General features: G+C 50.3%; 1 protein-coding gene across 1 annotated transcript; it reads right to left on the bottom strand.

The window, feature by feature from the left end:
* Positions 1-387: 387 nt before the first annotated feature.
* On the bottom strand, positions 388-19498 carry NFKBIE (NFKB inhibitor epsilon). Its single transcript, XM_075204486.1, has 7 exons — positions 19391-19498; positions 18222-18596; positions 9097-9199; positions 7633-7834; positions 7109-7197; positions 6676-6924; positions 388-1364 (listed from the first exon to the last, which is right to left on the bottom strand). Exons 2-7 carry the CDS (start codon positions 18572-18574, stop codon positions 1299-1301), a joined length of 1062 nt encoding a protein of 353 aa, XP_075060587.1. The 5' UTR covers positions 18575-18596; positions 19391-19498; the 3' UTR covers positions 388-1298.
* Positions 19499-21485: the final 1987 nt, after the last annotated feature.

The following is a 21485-nucleotide window of genomic DNA, read 5'->3' as shown; positions in this document are numbered from 1 at the left end:
CACCCAAAAAAATCTCTTTTATCTCTTGTCCATAAATAATGCAGGTAATTTACCAAGTAATATTGAGAGCTGCTTCTATTACACTTTCAGTTTACAATAAGAAGCTGGGTGAGGCATAACGTTAATTAATGAATAACACCCCCTCCCAGAGAGTACACAGGAAGCAGGATCTGTCCTCTGGCAGGAGTACAGTAGGTCTTGGGTTATACTAGCCGTGCTCTTGGCTGTAGTCAGGACCTGGGGTGTTTGGGCCGTTCCTCTGCAGAGAGCTCAGTGAGAAGATGTGACAGTGATGTGTGTGACCTCGATCTGAGAAGTAAGGATGGTTTCCCCAGAAGAGGAAGTGACATCACAACCACTGACAGTAAGACAGCGACATAATAAACATGGGATTAATCATTTATTGTATCAGTCATACAAATTCGTTAGGCTAATGGGAAAAAAATGCACAATTTCAGGTACTTCAATATATAAAAAGAAGCACTGCGGAGGCTGCTGAATTCCCAGCAGAGAGATCAGTATCATCTAATGTTACACACAGTGCCTGGGCGAGAAATCAGCCCCCCTTCTTACCAGTGTTTCACTGTGTGTTATGGAATGAAGTACAGACACTGACTGCGGATGGGATTTGTCACAAGGTTTGCTGGAAGGGAAACGCTCCACAGCAGAGAGATTAGAGGGGGAGGGGGGGGGGGGGGGAGGGTATTTGTACAGGGAAAGCCTCACTCAAATGAATTTCCCCTTTCAGAAGGGGACAGGCAGTCGCTGCAGCTTGGTGAGGCAGCAGATAATTAGGAGGCATATTGCGGTCATTATAGACATCTAGCTAACTGGGTAACAGGGAACAGTGCAATAAGCTACATGTAGGAGCTCACTGGGATAATGCAATTCTCCCGACATCCTGCACTACGGGAGGAAATAAGAGCAGAGGTGACTGAGTTGGGGGAATGGAAGACAAAGGTGCACCCCCCCTCCCAGTAACAATGCACACGTTGTACACCATCATAGTGCAGGACATATGTTCAGTCTCTATTGTCTCTGCAGGATTTAGCTCACAGAAGAAGAGTTCTTTCATCTGTCCAATCTGTGTTAGTCTGTCTTCCAGCCCACACCTGGTGGCAGAGCTGGAAATGGCTCAATAACATGGTCCATGTGGCTTATCGCTATGTCCTTTGTGTGTGACACTGTTCCAAGGCTAAGTGAGCCTCACGTGTAATTCAATTGAGAGACTGCAGGGGGAGCTAAAGAGCACAAAGACTCCCTTGTAGTGGGGTCAGGGGATCGCTGTCGGTCACTTGTCAGGCCGATGTCACCACAGGTTTTCCTGAAATCATCAGGTCATCAAAGGGGAGAAGAGCGAGAAGCTGAGGGGGACAGAAGTACAGAAAAATCAGTTTACATTATCCAGAATTACCTCATCTGTGTAATGTCATTTCATCCAAAAAGTCCCTTCCGGGTACTCCTATTACCACCACCCCGACTCCTCCCCTATTGTCATTTCATCCAAGTCCCTTCCAGCTACTCCTCCTACTAGCACCCCGGCTCCTCCCCTATTGTCATTTCATCCAACAAGTCCCTTCCTCCTACCACCACCCCGACTCCTCCCCTATTGTCATTTCATCCAAGTCCCTTCCGGGTACTCCTCCTACCACCACCTCAGCTCCTCCCTTACTGTCATTTCATCCAACAAGTCCCTTCCTCCTACTAGCACCCCGACTCCTCCCCTATTGTCATTTCATCCAACAAGTCCCTTCCAGCTACTCCTCCTACCACCACCCCGACTCCTCCCCTATTGTCATTTCATCCAACAAGTCCCTTCCAGCTACTTCTCCTACCACCACCCCGACTCCTCCCATATTGTCATTTCATCCAACAAGTCCCTTCCGGGTATTCCTGCTACTAGCACCCCGACTCCTCCCATATTGTCATTTCATCCAACAAGTCCCTTCCTCCTACCACCACCCCGACTCCTCCCCTATTGTCATTTCATCCAAGTCCCTTCCAGCTACTCCTCCTACTAGCACCCCGGCTCCTCCCTTACTGTCATTTCATCCAACAAGTCCCTTCCTCCTACCACCACCCCGACTCCTCCGCTATTGTCATTTCATCCAACAAGTCCCTTCCTCCTACCACCACCCCGACTCCTCCCCTATTGTCATTTCATCCAACAAGTCCCTTCCAGCTACTCCTCCTACCACCACCCCGACTCCTCCCCTATTGTCATTTCATCCAACAAGTCCCTTCCAGCTACTCCTCCTACCACCACCACCCCGACTCCTCCCCTATTGTCATTTCATCCAACAAGTCCCTTCCAGCTACTTCTCCTACCACCACCCCAGCTCCTCCCCTATTGTCATTTCATCCAACAAGTCCCTTCCGGGTATTCCTGCTACTAGCACCCCGACTCCTCCCATATTGTCATTTCATCCAACAAGTCCCTTCCGGGTATTCCTGCTACTAGCACCCCGACTCCTCCCATATTGTCATTTCATCCAACAAGTCCCTTCCTCCTACCACCACCCCGACTCCTCCCCTATTGTCATTTCATCCAAGTCCCTTCCAGCTACTCCTCCTACTAGCACCCCGGCTCCTCCCTTACTGTCATTTCATCCAACAAGTCCCTTCCTCCTACTAGCACCCCGACTCCTCCCCTATTGTCATTTCATCCAACAAGTCCCTTCCAGCTACTCCTCCTACCACCACCCCGACTCCTCCACTATTGTCATTTCATCCAACAAGTCCCTTCCAGCTACTTCTCCTACCACCACCCCGACTCCTCCCATATTGTCATTTCATCCAACAAGTCCCTTCCAGCTACTTCTCCTACCACCACCCCGACTCCTCCCATATTGTCATTTCATCCAAGTCCCTTCCAGCTACTTCTCCTACCACCACCCCAGCTCCTCCCCTATTGTCATTTCATCCAAGTCCCTTCCGGGTACTCCTCCTACCACCACCTCAGCTCCTCCCCTATTGTCATTTCATCCAACAAGTCCCTTCCTCCTACCACCACCCCGACTCCTCCCCTATTGTCATTTCATCCAACAAGTCCCTTCCAGCTACTTCTCCTACTAGCACCCAGACTCCTCCCCTATTGTTATTTCATCCAAGTCCCTTCCGGGTACTCCTCCTACCACCACCCCGACTCCTCCCCTATTGTCATTTCATCCAAGTCCCTTCCAGCTACTCCTCCTACCACCACCCCGACTCCTCCCCTATTGTCATTTCACACAAGTCCCTTCCAGCTACTCCTCCTACCACCACCCCGACTCCTCCCATATTGTCATTTCATCCAACTCCCTTCCAGCTACTCCTCCTACCACCACCTCAGCTCCTCCCCTATTGTCATTTCATCCAACAAGTCCCTTCCAGCTACTTCTCCTACCACCACCCAGACTCCTCCCATATTGTCATTTTATCCAACAAGTCCCATCCAGCTACTCATCTCCTATTGTCATTTCATCCAACAAGTCCCTTCCAGCTACTCCTCCTACCACCACCCCGGCTCCTCCCCTATTGTCATTTCATCCAACAAGTCCCTTCCGGGTACTCCTCCTACCACCACCCAGACTCCTACCATGTTGTCATTTTATCCAACAAGTCCCTTCCAGCTACTCCTCCTACCACCACCCCGACTCCTCCCCTATTGTCATTTCATCCAACAAGTCCCTTCTGGGTACTACTCCTACCACCACCCCGACTCCTCCCATATTGTCATTTCATCCTACAAGTCCCTTCCGGCTACTCCTCCTACCACCACCCCGGCTCCTCCCCTATTGTCATTTCATCCAACAAGTCCCTTCCAACTACTCCTCTTACTAGCACCCCGACTCCTCCCCTATTGTCATTTCATCCAACAAGTCCCTTCCAACTACTCCTCCTACCACCACCCCGACTCCTCCCCTATTGTCATTTCATCCAACAAGTCCCTTCCGGGTACTACTCCTACCACCACCCCGACTCCTCCCATATTGTCATTTCATCCAACAAGTCCCTTCCGGGTACTCCTCCTACCACCACCCCGGCTCCTCTCCTATTGTCATTTCATCCAACAAGTCCCTTCCGGGTACTCCTGCTACCACCACCCCGACTCCTCCCCTATTGTCATTTCATCCAACAAGTCCCTTCCGGGTACTCCTGCTACCACCACCCCGACTCCTCCCCTATTGTCATTTCATCCAACAAGTCCCTTCCGGGTACTCCTCCTACCACCACCCCGGCTCCTCCCATATTGTCATTTCATCCAACATGTCCCTTCCGGGTACTCCTCCTACCACCACCCCGGCTCCTCCCCTATTGTCATTTCATCCAACAAGTCCCTTCCGGGTACTCCTGCTACCAGCACCCCGACTCCTCCCATATTGTCATTTCATCCAACAAGTCCCTTCCGGGTACTCCTCCTACCACCACCCCGGCTCCTCCCCTATTGTCATTTCATCCAACAAGTCCCTTCCGGGTACTCCTGCTACCACCACCCCGACTCCTCCCCTATTGTCATTTCATCCAACAAGTCCCTTCCGGGTACTCCTCCTACCACCACCCCGGCTCCTTCCCTATTGTCATTTCATCCAACAAGTCCCTTCCGTGTACTCCTCCTACCACCACCCCGACTCCTCCCATATTGTCATTTCATCCAACATGTCCCTTCCGGGTACTCCTCCTACCACCACCCCGGCTCCTCCCCTATTGTCATTTCATCCAACAAGTCCCTTCCGGGTACTCCTCCTACCACCACCCTGACTCCTCCCCTATTGTCATTTCATCCAACAAGTCCCTTCCGGGTACTCCTCCTACCACCACCCTGACTCCTCCCCTATTGTCATTTCATCCAACATGTCCCTTCCGGGTACTCCTCCTACCACCACCCCGACTCCTCCCATATTGTCATTTCATCCAACAAGTCCCTTCCGTGTACTCCTCCTACCACCACCCCGACTCCTCCCATATTGTCATTTCATCCAACATGTCCCTTCCGGGTACTCCTCCTACCACCACCCCGGCTCCTCCCCTATTGTCTATTCATCCAACAAGTCCCTTCCGGGTACTCCTGCTACTAGCACCCCGACTCCTCCCATATTGTAATTTCATCCAACAAGTCCCTTCCGGGTACTCCTGCTACCACCACCCCGACTTCTCCCCTATTGTCATTTCATCCAACATGTCCCTTCCGGGTACTCCTCCTACCACCACCCCGACTCCTCCCCTATTGTCATTTCATCCAACAAGTCCCTTCCGGGTACTCCTCCTACCACCACCCCGACTCCTCCCCTATTGTCATTTCACCCAACAAGTCCCTTCCGGGTACTCCTGCTACTAGCACCCCGACTCCTCCCATATTGTCATTTCATCCAACAAGTCCCTTCCTCCTACCACCATCCCGACTCCTCCCCTATTGTCATTTCATCCAAGTCCCTTCCGGGTACTCCTCCTACCACCACCCCGACTCCTCCCCTATTGTCATTTCATCCAACATGTCCCTTCCGGGTACTCCTCCTACCACCACCCCGACTCCTCCCATATTGTCATTTCATCCAAGTCCCTTCCAGCTACTCCTCCTACCACCACCTCAGCTCCTCCCCTATTGTCATTTCATCCAACAAGTCCCTTCCAGCTACTTCTCCTACCACCACCCAGACTCCTCCCATATTGTCATTTTATCCAACAAGTCCCTTCCAGCTACTCCTCCTACCACCACCCTGGCTCCTCCCATATTGTCATTTTATCCAACAAGTCCCTTCCAGCTACTCATCTCCTATTGTCATTTTATCCAACAAGTCCCTTCCAGCTACTCATCTCCTATTGTCATTTCATCCAACAAGTCCCTTCCAGCTACTCCTCCTACCACCACCCCGACTCCTCCCATATTGTCATTTCATCCAACAAGTCCCTTCCAACTACTCCTCCTACCACCACCCAGACTCCTCCCATTTGGTCATTTCATCCAACAAGTCCCTTCCAACTACTCCTCCTACTAGCACCCCGACTCCTCCCCTATTGTCATTTCGTCCAACAAGTCCCTTCCGGGTACTCCTGCTACCACCACCCCGACTCCTCCCATATTGTCATTTCATCCTACAAGTCTCTACCTCCTCCCCACCACGTATACGCCTCTACCTCCTCCCCACCACGTATACGCCTCTACCTCCTCCCCACCACGTATACGCCTCTACCTCCTCCCCACCACGTATACGCCTCTACCTCCTCCCCACCACGTATACGCCTCTACCTCCTCCCCATCCCCGTATACGCCTCTACCTCCTCCCCATCCCCGTATACGCCTCTACCTCCTCCCCATCCCCGTATACGCCTCTACCTCCTCCCCATCCCCGTATACGCCTCTACCTCCTCCCCACCACGTATACGCCTCTACCTCCTCCCCACCACGTATACGCCTCTACCTCCTCCCCACCACGTATACGCCTCTACCTCCTCCCCACCACGTATACGCCTCTACCTCCTCCCCACCACGTATACGCCTCTACCTCCTCCCCACCACGTATACGCCTCTACCTCCTCCCCACCACGTATGGTCCTGGCTACTCCCCTCTTTCTATCATCTACATAGATGACCTCTGCTACACTCATCTGAATATCCTTCACCGCCATTTACACCCTATGTCTCCTATCCTTTAATTAAAACTCTTAAAATAAGGTTTAAATGTTTAATTTCACTACCTGGTTATTTCCTTCAGCGAGATCTTGTGGGGTGTCTCCTTCACGATTCCGCTGCAAGATGTCTGCCCCCGCTTGGCACAGGAGCCTGGCAAGCCCAGCGTCCTTTCTACCAACTGCCAAGTGCAAAGGGGTACAACCATTATACATGAAAGCGTCCACCAGAGGGCGATGTTGTAGCAGATGATGAAGTAACGACCGGTCTAGCATCTCCACAGCAAGATGCAGTGGGGTCTTCCCACTGGTGCCTTCCTAGAAGAGAGAACGGCAGCATTGAAGCCAGAGTCTGACCAAAATATAGAGAATGGCAGAAAACTACAGAGGTTATATAAGGTCCCGGGGTATTAAACACAAGGACAAATATAGAGAATCTCGCGACCTGTAGAAGAATACATTCTGGGTAATATATCAGCGGAGGACAGACAAGATCCACAACCTGACAGTTGATGTTGGCTCCACTCTCCAGCAGAAGAGAGATAAGATCATGGTTCCTCTTCAGGGTGGCGATGTGTAGACAACACAGACCTGTGGAGAGGGAACAGAAGGCACCTGAAGAGACTGGGGGAGTAACGGTGTGAAGGGACCTCCAGCACAGTCAGCTGCTGATGTACAGTCCCCCTTAGCTGTTCACATTACTGCACCCCGTTTATTACAACCTCTCATGTCAGTATTGCTAAAGAACCCACCCTCTATACATCTCCAAATAAAGGGTCTCATTAAAATTAGAGACCTCTCTACTTACCCATCATCACCTTCAATTAAACACAGCCCCATAGGTGAAACAAATTAATTTACCCCCATATCTAAAATCTGTTCTTCTCCGAGACCCAGGCTGAGCATCTGCCCTGTGCCACCTTAGATGACCAGGAGACAACCCTCCAAGTTGTCATAAAGGCGACAGCAAGCGCCCCTTCATTCTGCAGGGCCCCAGACCAACACTGCTGCCCCCTCATATATCACCTCTCCAGTTCTGTAACTGCAGGTTCTGTGGGCCCCTTGGGCCCCGAAGCAGTCTACTGGCACAGTCCAGATCTTGGTTCTCACAGGCCAGGTGGAGAGCAGTGTCGCCTTTCCGGTCTTGTAGCTCCAGATTGACTCGTTTCCCCACCAGAGCCTCCACAACCTGCACCTGACCCAAGTACACCGCCAGGTGCAGAGGACACTGTCAGGGGTAGAGGAGACATGAGAACGATTAGGAGAACTAGCGCTTCTACGTCTAAGAGAAACGTCACACACACACTAACATCACAGAGGGACCAAATCACAGCAGTTACAGAAAGGAAGCAATAAAAAAAATAAAGTGTCAGATGTGAAATTCAACATACTGGAAAATCTATTCCTGTGGGCAGATATATTTTCATTAAGACTATAGGTGCGTATTTATAAAATAAACATATATTTTCATAATTTTTAAGAAATAATCTCCTGCCACATCATGCTCATTAATATACCCTGTTCCGCTGTTCCTGATACCTGCGCCAGCAGGCACAGGGTGAAAACGTAAAGTGTTTGTCAGACGAGTTTCCCTTACAAGGGCAGATCTCTCATAAACCAGAGTGTAGACGGGGGCCCCAGTTATTTCTACCATTCAGTCCTTGAAGACACACAAAAGGTCACAGAACTCACTGTAAGAAGCTCCTTGGTATTGTACCTGAGCACCCAGTAACCATCAAGCTGCTCACCTAATGCTCTCCACAAACAGTGCACCATAACGTGTGGCAACCTCTGACCCCTTTAGTAGCACCACCCCTTTTAATAATCTTCAGATTTTCTCCTGCGTACAGCTCGTGTTATTGTCCTTTATGGCTTACAGAAATCATGAGAGTGAGCGGACTTAAGGCAAGTTCCTATTACCCATGTGCAAGAGGTAGCTTACTACATTACTCGGGGAGTAAGCTGGTGATAGTCCCTCTCCACTATATGGTCTCCGTACATCCGGCTCTGTATCACCTCTAGGCGTGGGTGCTGAAGGTTTTGTAAGTGACGAGTCTGGAATGTGGCTCTGAGTGTGATTCAATGGGGAGGAGATGCACAATTTCATTTTTAGAATATCAGTATAGCCTACAGTGTAACAGACTAGTATTTATATATAGGGCATGGAGGTACAATGCCTGGTTATCCTTACTTTACACACAGTTTAGTGACATGCTCCCTATATAAAAATACAGGGACTGAGTCTGTATTACACTCACTCTTGGATAGTGAGGTGATATAAGAAGACAATCGTCCACTTATAGAGGTCTGAACCTCCATCTACACATTCCTTCAGGACATCAGATATTGATCTATCATCCAATAATAACTCCTACCTCCGCGATTCCTAGCTACAGTTATACTGCACAGCTGTGGACTACGCATCTCCGGGAGACACCATATACTGCCACCAACCTTAAGCTCTGCAATCACCTTACACAAGTAACATACCTGAAAAAGGTCGTTCTGAATATCCAAGACTTCCTTGGGAGCCAGGGAGATGATGTACTGAGAGAGCTCTGGGATTGTGTGTATGATAGAGAGGTGCAGGAGCCTGCAGGGAGAGATGGTGCATGACACTATAGTACATGACATAATACATAGATGTATACATACAATGGTTAGCCCTGGCATAGCCCTCTTCTACTTTAGTCTTCCTTCTCATATTCCCAGGCATGTATCATAAACTAAGAAAAAGTAATTTCCACAAAGCCCATTAGGTGGCAGCGGTGATAGTGGCACAAGGAATGTAATGCCCAGCTGGAGACACTGGCAGTGTAAGTTTAACCCCCAAAACAGCCGGGACTACCACCTCTCTGCAATCAGCTGACACTGCCAAGATATTGTCCAGCACATTCATATAACGTTATATTGCTGAACAATCTCCAACTAGATGTACAAATCTCTGATAAAAGTGACCTGGCACAGTGCAAATATATAATGTGGGGTACATGAGCCGGGCCAGGGAGACCACCCTTGGTGTTGGACAGGGCGGGACAAGCAGCGTAGCTGTGACATGGAGGTACGGTATCTGCAGGAGGTGGTGCAGACACACACATGGGGCTGAAGAATGTGCACCTCCCCAGTACAGGGGATTTCCACAGCCTAAAATAACATTTAACACATCCTTGTGTCATGTCACTTTCTAGCACAGAACAGACCAGTTTTTACTATACATTTTACCATTTACAGATCCAGGGGCCACACCCACAGGGCCCCCCTTCATTCACGTGGTACAACATTATGTTACTGTGACCTGGCTCACATCTTATTGTCCTGTCACATTGTGTTATTGGGAAACACAGATTAAAGTTCTCAGAGAAAGAAAACATCCTTCTGTTTCCCTGCGAAATATAAGGGATCCCCGCACTACAGCAGACATCCCCCACATATTATACAGAGGATCCCCACACTGCAGCAGACATCCCCCACATATTATACAGAGGATCCCCACACTGCAGCAGACATCCCCCACATATTATACAGAGGATCCCCACACTGCAGCAGACACCCCCACATATTATACAGAGGATCCCCACACTGCAGCAGACATCCCCCACATATTATACAGAGGATCCCCGCACTGCAGCAGACATCCCCCACATATTATACAGAGGATCCCCACACTGCAGCAGACATCCCCCACATATTATACAGAGGATCCCCACACTGCAGCAGACACCCCCACATATTATACAGAGGATCCCCACACTGCAGCAGACATCCCCCACATATTATACAGAGGATCCCCACACTGCAGCAGACACCCCCACATATTATACAGAGGATCCCCACACTACAGCAGACACCCCCACATATTATACAGAGGATCCCCACACTGCAGCAGACATCCCCCACATATTATACAGAGGATCCCCACACTGCAGCAGACATCCCCCACATATTATACAGAGGATCCCCACACTGCAGCAGACACCCCCACATATTATACAGAGGATCCCCACACTGCAGCAGACATCCCCCACATATTATACAGAGGATCCCCGCACTGCAGCAGACATCCCCCACATATTATACAGGGGATCCCCGCACTACAGCAGACATCCCCCACATATTATACAGAGGATCCCCACACTGCAGCAGACACCCCCCACATATTATACAGAGGATCCCCACACTGCAGCAGACACCCCCACATATTATACAGGGGATCCCCGCACTGCAGCAGACACCCCCCACATATTATACAGGGGATCCCCGCACTGCAGCAGACTCCCCCACATATTATTATACTGGGGATCCCAGCACTGCAGCAGACACCCCCCACATATTATACAGGGGATCCCCACACTGCAGAGGACACCCCCACATATTGTACAGGGGATCCCCGCACTGCAGCAGACACCCCCCACATATTATACAGAGGATCCCCGCACTGCAGCAGACACCCCCACATATTATACAGGGGATCCCCACACTGCAGCAGACACCCCCACATATTATTATACAGGGGATCCCCACACTGCAGCAGACACCCCCCACATATTATACAGGGGATCCCCGCACTGCAGCAGACACCCCCACATATTATTATACAGGGGATCCCCACACTGCAGCAGACACCCCCCACATATTATACAGAGGATCCCCGCACTGCAGCAGACACCCCCCACATATTATACAGAGGATCCCCGCACTGCAGCAGACACCCCCACATATTATACAGAGGATCCCCGCACTGCAGCAGACACCCCCCACATATTATACAGAGGATCCCCGCACTGCAGCATACACCCCCCACATATTATTATACAGGGGATCCCCACACTGCAGCAGACACCCCCACATATTATACTAGGGATCCCCGCACTGCAGCACATATTATACAGGGGATCCCCACACTGCAGCAGACACCCCCCACATATTATACAGGGGATCCCCACACTGCAGCAGACACCCCCACATATTATTATACAGGGGATCCCCACACTACAGCAGACTCCCCCACATATTATACAGAGGATCCCCGCACTACAGCAGACACCCCCCACATATTATACAGGGGATCCCCGCACTGCAGCAGACTCCCCCACATGTTATTATACTGGGGATCCCCGCACTGCAGCAGAGACCCCCACATATTATTATACAGAGGATCCCCACACTGCAGCAGACACCCCCACATATTATACAGAGGATCCCCGCACTACAGCAGACACCCCCCACATATTATACAGGGGATCCCCGCACTGCAGCAGACACCCCCACATATTATTATACAGGGGATCTCCGCACTGCAGCAGACACCCCCACATATTATACTAGGGATCCCCGCACTGCAGCACATATTATACAGGGGATCCCCACACTGCAGCAGACACCCCCCACATATTATACAGGGGATCCCCACACTGCAGCAGACACCCCCACATATTATTATACAGGGGATCCCCACACTACAGCAGACTCCCCCACATATTATACAGAGGATCCCCGCACTACAGCAGACACCCCCCACATATTATACAGGGGATCCCCGCACTGCAGCAGACTCCCCCACATATTATTATACTGGGGATCCCCGCACTGCAGCAGAGACCCCCGCATATTATTATACAGAGGATCCCCACACTGCAGCAGACACCCCCACATATTATACAGAGGATCCCCGCACTACAGCAGACACCCCCCACATATTATACAGGGGATCCCCGCACTGCAGCAGACACCCCCACATATTATTATACAGGGGATCCCTGCACTGCAGCAGACACCCCCACATATTATTATACAGGGGATCCCCACACTGCAGCAGACACCCCCACATATTATTATACAGGGGATCCCCACACTGCAGCAGACACCCCCACATATTATACAGGGGATCCCCGCACTGCAGCAGACACCCCCACATATTATAGAGGATCCCCGCACTGCAGCAGACACCCCCACATATTATTATACAGGGGATCTCCGCACTGCAGCAGACACCCCCACATATTATACAGGGGATCCCCGCACTGCAGCAGACACCCCCACATATTATTATACAGGGGATCCCCGCACTGCAGCAGACACCCCCACATATTATTATACAGGGGATCCCCGCACTGCAGCAGACACCCCCACATATTATTATACAGGGGATCCCCGCACTGCAGCAGACACCCCCCACATATTATTATACAGGGGATCCCTGCACTGCAGCAGACACCCCCCACATATTATTATACAGGGGATCCCTGCACTGCAGCAGACACCCCCCACATATTATTATACAGGGGATCCCTGCACTGCAGCAGAAACCCCCCACATATTATTATACAGGGGATCTCCACACTGCAGCAGACACCCCCACATATTATTATACAGGGGATCCCCGCACTGCAGCAGACACCCCCCACATATTATACAGGGGATCCCCGCACTGCAGCAGACACCCCCACATATTATTATACAGGGGATCCCCACACTGCAGCGGACACCCCCACATATTATACAGGGGATCCCCGCACTGCAGCAGACACCCCCCACATATTATACAGGGGATCCCCGCACTGCAGCAGACACCCCCACATATTATTATACAGGGGATCCCCACACTGCAGCAGACACCCCCACATATTATTATACAGGGGATCCCCACACTGCAGCAGACACCCCCACATATTATTATACAGGGGATCCCCGCACTGCAGCAGACACCCCCACATATTATTATACAGGGGATCCCCGCACTGCAGCAGACACCCCCACATATTATACAGGGGATCCCCGCACTGCAGCAGACACCCCCACATATTATTATACAGGGGATCCCCACACTGCAGCAGACACCCCCACATATTATAATACAGGGGATCCCCACACTGCAGCAGACACCCCCACATATTATACAGAGGCTCCCCGCACTGCAGCAGACACCCCCACATATTATTATACAGGGGATCCCTGCACTGCAGCAGACACCCCCACATATTATTATACAGAGGATCCCCACACTGCAGCAGACACCCCCACATATTATTATACAGAGGATCCCCACACTGCAGCAGACACCCCCACATATTATACAGAGGATCCCCGCACTGCAGCAGACACCCCCACATATTATTATACAGGGGATCCCCGCACTGCAGCAGACACCCCCACATATTATTATACAGAGGATCCCCACACTGCAGCAGACACCCCCACATATTATTATACAGAGGATCCCCACACTGCAGCAGACACCCCCACATATTATTATACAGGGGATCCCCGCACTGCAGCAGACACCCCCACATATTATTATACAGGGGATCCCTGCACTGCAGCAGACACCCCCCACATATTATTATACAGGGGATCCCTGCACTGCAGCAGACACCCCCCACATATTATTATACAGGGGATCCCTGCACTGCAGCGGACACCCCCCACATATTATTATACAGGGGATCCCCACACTGCAGCAGACACCCACACATATTATACAGGGGATCCCAGCACTGCAGCAGACACCCCCACATATTATTATACAGGGGATCCCCACACTGCAGCAGACACCCCCACATATTATACAGGGGATCCCCGCACTGCAGCAGACACCCCCACATATTATACAGGGGATCCCCACACTGCAGCAGACACCCCCACATATTATTATACAGGGGATCCCCGCACTGCAGCAGACACCCCCCACATATTATACAGGGGATCCCCACACTGCAGCAGACACCCCCACATATTATTATACAGGGGATCCCCGCACTGCCACATAACTGCAGCAGACACCCCACACATTATTATACAGGGGATCCCCGCACTGCAGCAGACACCCCACACATATTATTATACAGGGGATCCCCGCACTGCAGCAGACACCCCCACATACAGAGGATCCCCACACTGCAGCAGACACCCCCCACATATTGTACAGGGGATCCCCGCACTGCAGCAGACACCCCCCACATATTATACAGGGGATCCCCGCACTGCAGCAGACACCCCCCACATATTATTATACAGGGGATCCCCGCACTGCAGCAGACACCCCCCACATATTATACAGGGGATCCCCGCACTGCAGCAGACACCCCCACATATTATACAGGGGATCCCCGCACTGCAGCAGACACCCCCCACATATTATTATACAGGGGATCCCCGCACTGCAGCAGACACCCCCACATATTGTACAGGGGGATCCCCGCACTGCAGCAGACACCCCCCACATATTATTATACAGGGGATCCCCGCACTGCAGCAGACACCCCCACATATTATACAGGGGATCCCCGCACTGCAGCAGACACCCCCCACATATTATTATACAGGGGATCCCCGCACTGCAGCAGACACCCCCACATATTGTACAGGGGGATCCCCGCACTGCAGCAGACACCCCCCACATATTGTACAGAGGATCCCCGCACTGCAGCAGACACCCCCACATATTATACAGGGGATCCCCGCACTGCAGCAGACACCCCCACATATTGTACAGAGGATCCCCGCACTGCAGCAGACACCCCCACATATTATACAGGGGATCCCCGCACTGCAGCAGACACCCCCACATATTATACAGGGGATCCCCGCACTGCAGCAGACACCCCCACATATTGTACAGAGGATCCCCGCACTGCAGCAGACACCCCCACATATTGTACAGAGGATCCCCGCACTGCAGCAGACACCCCCCACATATTATACAGGGGATCCCCGCACTGCAGCAGACACCCCCACATATTATACAGGGGATCCCCGCACTGCAGCAGACATCCCCACATATTATACAGAGGATCCCCGCACTGCAGCAGACACCCCCACATATTATACAGGGGATCCCCGCACTGCAGCAGACATCCCCACATATTATACAGAGGATCCCCGCACTGCAGCAGACACCCCCACATATTATACAGGGGATCCCCGCACTGCAGCAGACATCCCCACATATTATACAGAGGATCCCCGCACTGCAGCAGACATCCCCACATATTATACAGGGGATCCCCGCACTGCAGCAGACACCCCCACATATTATACAGAGGATCCCCGCACTGCAGCAGACACCCCCACATATTATACAGAGGATCCCCGCACTGCAGCAGACACCCCCACATATTATACAGGGGATCCCCGCACTGCAGCAGACACCCCCACATATTATACAGGGGATCCCCGCACTGCAGCAGACATCCCCACATATTGTACAGAGGATCCCCGCACTGCAGCAGACACCCCCCACATATTATACAGGGGATCCCCGCACTGCAGCAGACACCCCCACATACAGAGGATCCTCAGGTCTATGGAGGGTTCAGTCTATAAAATTCATAAAGTTTCTGGTCACAGCAATACAATGAGGAATATGAGGACAGTGACAACAGTACAAAGGAATGTTCACAAACCTGGGGAAACTCCAGTCACACAGACAAGGAACAATCTCAAAGCCACATAATACTGGGTCACAAGAGCGGTCTATTTATAAGTGTCATAGGAAGAATTGTGCCATTGATAGGAGAAAAATATGGAGGTCTCTGAGACCCAACATACTTCCCTGTGTGAGAAGTTACTTCCCCTGTGTAGATCATGCGCTGAGCACTTCCGAATCTCAAACCGCTCAGACGTCAATAAAAGTGTCACTGTCTGAGCAGAGACCCATAAGAAGTAAGAGCCGAGCGGGTGGCACCTAGATGTGAAATATATACAAGCGGACAAAGGGAGGGGGGATTTATTGCTTGGCACACCTGGCCTCTGTCCTTTCTATTCATTAACGTGACTTGTATAATTCAAAGGTTTAATGTACTGATAATTAGTTGGTTGGTGATAGGGACCCTGTCTCCTGATAATAGAGGTGTTCTTGATGCTCCAATTACAGTGGAGGCGATACATATACCGTTAGCATCATACATCATGCACTTAAATAGTTATTACTCGATATGGCTAGACCAGATTCTATTCTATTCAGTGTAATTCTTACTTCATATTATGATTTGCACCATATCTCACTCCCACATTGTAACAGCAGCACTGTGGATGTCACTCCAATTGCCACTTACTGATTGACATACCTTGTACTCACTCAATACATGTATAATATATACACACACACGGGATCCCCATCACTGCAGCGCACACCCCCACCCCCCCTCAATCATCATGTGTATAATATATATATACACACACACGGGATCCCCATGACTGCAGCACCCCCCCCCCCCCCCCCAATCATCATGTGTATAATATATATACATACATACATACATACATACACACACACACACACACACACACACACGGGATCTCCATCACTGCAGCACCTCCTCACTCATTGAGACACAGGGAGAGAGGGTCTGTGGTATGGGGAGTACCAGGGTTACTGGGAAGGGTGACTGTTTATTTCCATGCATTATTGTGTAACCCTGTAAAGGAAAAATCCCCAATCAACACCTACCGCCCCCAACATGGCGCTTGTGTACTGAAATTACTGAGCACATGGTATTCCCCGGGACTATATTAATACTATGCTGTATAAACTCTATGACAAAATGCAATGTGACAGTGAGCAGCAGCAGAAAGCTACAGACAATGCTTGAGATTTCTATATTCCAGCTATGTGACAAAAAGAGAATTCATAAGGGGCCAGTAACGAGGTTGTGTTAAAATTTTACAGAAATAGCTGGGGATTAAAAGGACTCCAAAAGTTTCCTGCTGCAGATCAAGCACAACTTGGCCCGTACTCCCAATTCACACATCGCATCCAAAGATCTCTGTACACATACAGGGCAAGAATCCGCCACCTCCCAGACCACTGTACACGCACATGGCAAGAGTCCGCCACCTCGCAGACCACTGTACACACACAGGGCAAGACTCCGCCACCTCCCAGACCACTGTACACACACAGGGCAAGACTCCGCCACCTCCCAGACGACTGTACACACACAGGGCAAGACTCCGCCACCTCCCAGACCACTGTACCCGCACAGGGCAAGACTCCGCCACCTCCCAGACCACTGTACACGCACAGGGCAAGACTCCGCCACCTCCCAGACCACTGTACACGTACAGGGCAAGAATCCGCCACCTCCCAGACCACTGTACACGTACAGGGCAAGAATCCGCCACCTCCCAGACCACTGTACACGCACAGGGCAAGGATCCGCCACCTCCCAGACCACTGTACACGCACAGGGCAAGGATCCGCCACCTCCCAGACCACTGTACACACACAGGGCAAGACTCCGCCACCTCCCAGACGACTGTACACACACAGGGCAAGACTCCGCCACCTCCCAGACCACTGTACCCGCACAGGGCAAGACTCCACCACCTCCCAGACCACTGTACACACACAGGGCAAGACTCCACCACCTCCCAGACCACTGTACACACACAGGGCAAGACTCCGCTACCTCCCAGGCCACTGTACCCGCACAGGATCCGCAAGAATCCGTCATCATCCTATGTTCCCACATTTCAGTCTACAGTATATAGGTTACAGGTAGCATGCATACAGTATATACTTGTACCATCCTGCAGGTGGATATTTGTACAAGGAGAATGTATACAGTACACCATCTCAGAACGGAGCAGTGGATAACGGTGAGAGTATTACTTACGTATCACCCTCTTCTGACAGGTATGTCAGGCTGTTGATCTGCTCCGTGCCCAGGCTACCTGTCTCTGGGGCTCCGCTAGTTGGCAGGCAGCTCTGTGGCAGGGATTCGGTTAGAGATGAGGATCCATAGGACGAGTCTATACGCTCAAGGTCCTGGAGCTCACAAATTTTGTCTGTAGCCTCGGTTTCATATGGGTGAGATGCTTCAGACTTCGGGGATCCCTCCTCGGGCAAGGACTGCAGCCTAGAAACCTCATCCTCATTCAGAAACTGTACAGACTCCGCAATTCCAGAGTCAAAGCGCCCTTCTTCTGGGTGAAGGCTGAGTTTCTTCCCATCCCACTCATCTGCCATAATGAACGTCTCAAAAGATGGGCTAAAAAAAATAAGACACAAAGAGCAGGTATGTGAAATACATCAAAAAGAGGCATCAGTGTGTGTGAGAAGGTGGGTAAAGACACAGGTGAGAGGGCCCCGGGGGGTGACCCTCTGGGGGCCAGTACAGAGAGTTGGGTGATGAGGATCACCCAGGATCTAGCACAGAAAGCCCCCCAGAGTCACAGCACAGGCAGTGGGGATAGAGAATAGTACAGACTGGTGGACGACTATAGAGAAAACAGCGGTTACCACTGGGTTATGGCACAGACAGGCAGAAAGTGACGCTGTAGTACAGACCTGGGGTGACCAGGGTGGGGGGCAGAAGAGACAGCTGGGTGACCGGGGGGGAGGAGGAGATGGGCAGGTGACCTGGGGGGAGGAGGAGATGGGCAGGTGACCTGGGTAGGGGGAGCAGAGCATACAGCTGGATGACCCAGGTGGGTACCCACAGGGGGTGACCCAGAGGGGAGGGGGGCAAGGGAGACAGAGGGTGGGTAGTACAGAGACTAGGGTGACCCGGAGGAGGGCAGAGGAGACAGCTGGGTGACCTGGGGGGAGGAGGAGACAGCTGGGTGACCTGGGGGGAGGAGGAGATGGGCAGGTGACCTGGGTAGGGGGAGCAGAGCATACAGCTGGATGACCCAGGTGTGTAGTACAGAGACTAGGGTGACCCGGAGGTGGGAGGAGGAGGCAGGGGGTTACCCAGATGAGTAGCACACACACTGGGGTGACCCGGGTAGGTGGGTAGTACAGAGACTAGGGTGACCCGGAGGGGGTGTCGGGTAACCTCACCTCGTACATCGGAGGATCAGGCAGCTTCATCTCCCAGGAACTGACATCGCGGCCTCCGGGAAATCCCGAACACAGCTGCGGCCAATCACAGAGCACATTACTGAGCGCACAGCCAATCAGCGGCCGCCTTCTTCCCCCTCAGCGTGAGTCTCTCTACATAACACTATATATATATTATATACCTCACTATACACCTCTATATACCGATATACCTCACTATACACCGCCTACATACTGATATACCTCACTATACACCTCCTACATACTGATATACCTCACTATACACCTCTATATACCTCACTATACACCTCTACATACTGATATACCTCACTATACACCTCTACATACTGATATACCTCATTATACACCTCTACATACTGATATACCTCACTATACACCTCTATATACTGATATACCTCATTATACACCTCTACATACTGATATACCTCACTATACACCTCTATATACTGATATACCTCACTATACACCTCTACATACTGATATACCTCACTATACACCTCTACATACTGATATACCTCACTATACACCTCTATATACTGATATACCTCACTATACACCTCTACATACTGATATACCTCACTATACACCTCTATATACTGATATACCTCATTATACACCTCTACATACTGATATACCTCACTATACACCTCTATATACTGATATACCTCACTATACACCTCTACATACCGATATACCTCACTATACACCTCTACATACCGATATACCTCACTATACACCTCTACATACCGATATACCTCACTATACACCTCTACATACCGATATACCTCACTATACACCTCTACATACTGATATACCTCACTATACACCTCTATATACTGATATACCTCACTATACACCTCCTATATACTGATATACCTCACTATACACCTCTACATACTGATATACCTCACTATACACCTCCTACATACCGATACACCTCACTATACACCTCTATATACCGATATACCTCACTATACACCTCTATATACCGATATACCTCACTATACACCTCTATATACCGATATACCTCACTATACACCTCCTACATACTGATATACCTCACTATACACCCCCTATATACTGATATACCTCACTATACACCTCTATATACTGATATACCTCACTATACAACCCCTATATACTGATATACCTCACTATACACCTCTATATACCGATATACCTCACTATACACCTCCTACATACTGATATACCTCACTGTACACCCCCTACATACTGATATACCTCACTATACACCTCTATATACCGATATACCTCACTATACACCTCTATATACCGATATACCTCACTATACACCTCTATATACTGATATACCTCACTATACACCTCCTACATACTGATATATCATCATCATCATCATCATCATTTATTTATATAGCGCCAACATATTCCGTAGCGCTTTACAATTGGGGACAAACGTAATAAACTAATAAACAAACTGGGTAAAACAGACAAAGAGGTGAGAAGGCCCTGCTCGCAAGCTTACAATCTATGGGACAATGGGAGATTGACACATGAGGTTAAGTATACATTTTGCATCTTGGCCCAGCCAGACTGCAAAGGTAGGGTGACTCATAAGCTAAATGATCCTGTCACACAACAATGTTGGTCCGGGGGTAGTTGTCTTGTGTGAAATTGTGTAACAGGCTAAAGGTAGTGAGGTTAAGATGGTGGTTGAGGAATATTATAAGCTTGTCTGAATAGGTAGGTTTTCAGAGAACGCTTGAAAGTTTGTAGAACAGAGGAGAGTCTTATTGTGCGAGGGAGAGAGTTCCATAGAGTGGGTGCAGCCCGAAAAAAGTCCTGTAACCGGGAATGGGAGGATGTAATGAGGGTGGATGAGAGACGCAGATCTTTTGCAGAACGGAGTTGCCGAGTTGGGAGATATTTTGAGACAAGAGAGGAGATGTATGTTGGTGCAGCTTTGTTGATGGCCTTGTAGGTTAGTAAAAGTATTTTATATTGGATTCGGTAGAAGACAGGCAGCCAGTGTAGAGACATACAGAGTGATTCAACAGAGGAATAGCTATTTGCAAGGAAAATCAGTCTTGCCGAA

Source organism: Mixophyes fleayi, chromosome 3 (genome assembly GCF_038048845.1).
Source record: "Mixophyes fleayi isolate aMixFle1 chromosome 3, aMixFle1.hap1, whole genome shotgun sequence".
Classification (NCBI taxonomy): Eukaryota; Metazoa; Chordata; class Amphibia; order Anura; family Limnodynastidae; genus Mixophyes; species Mixophyes fleayi.
This window is presented reverse-complemented; position numbering and strand designations above follow the sequence as displayed.

Bases quoted from the DNA above. Each gene is read 5' to 3' on its own strand.
- NFKBIE (XM_075204486.1), bottom strand. From the start codon at position 18,574: ATGGCAGATGAGTGGGATGGGAAGAAACTCAGCCTTCACCCAGAAGAA. The intron at 7,835-9,096 runs GTATGTTACTTG...TACCCCTGACAG, and splicing joins TTCAGAACGACCTTTTTCAG to TGTCCTCTGCACCTGGCGGT. The intron at 7,198-7,632 runs GTGATATATGAG...CCCTCTCCACAG, and splicing joins GCAGTTACAGAACTGGAGAG to GTCTGTGTTGTCTACACATC.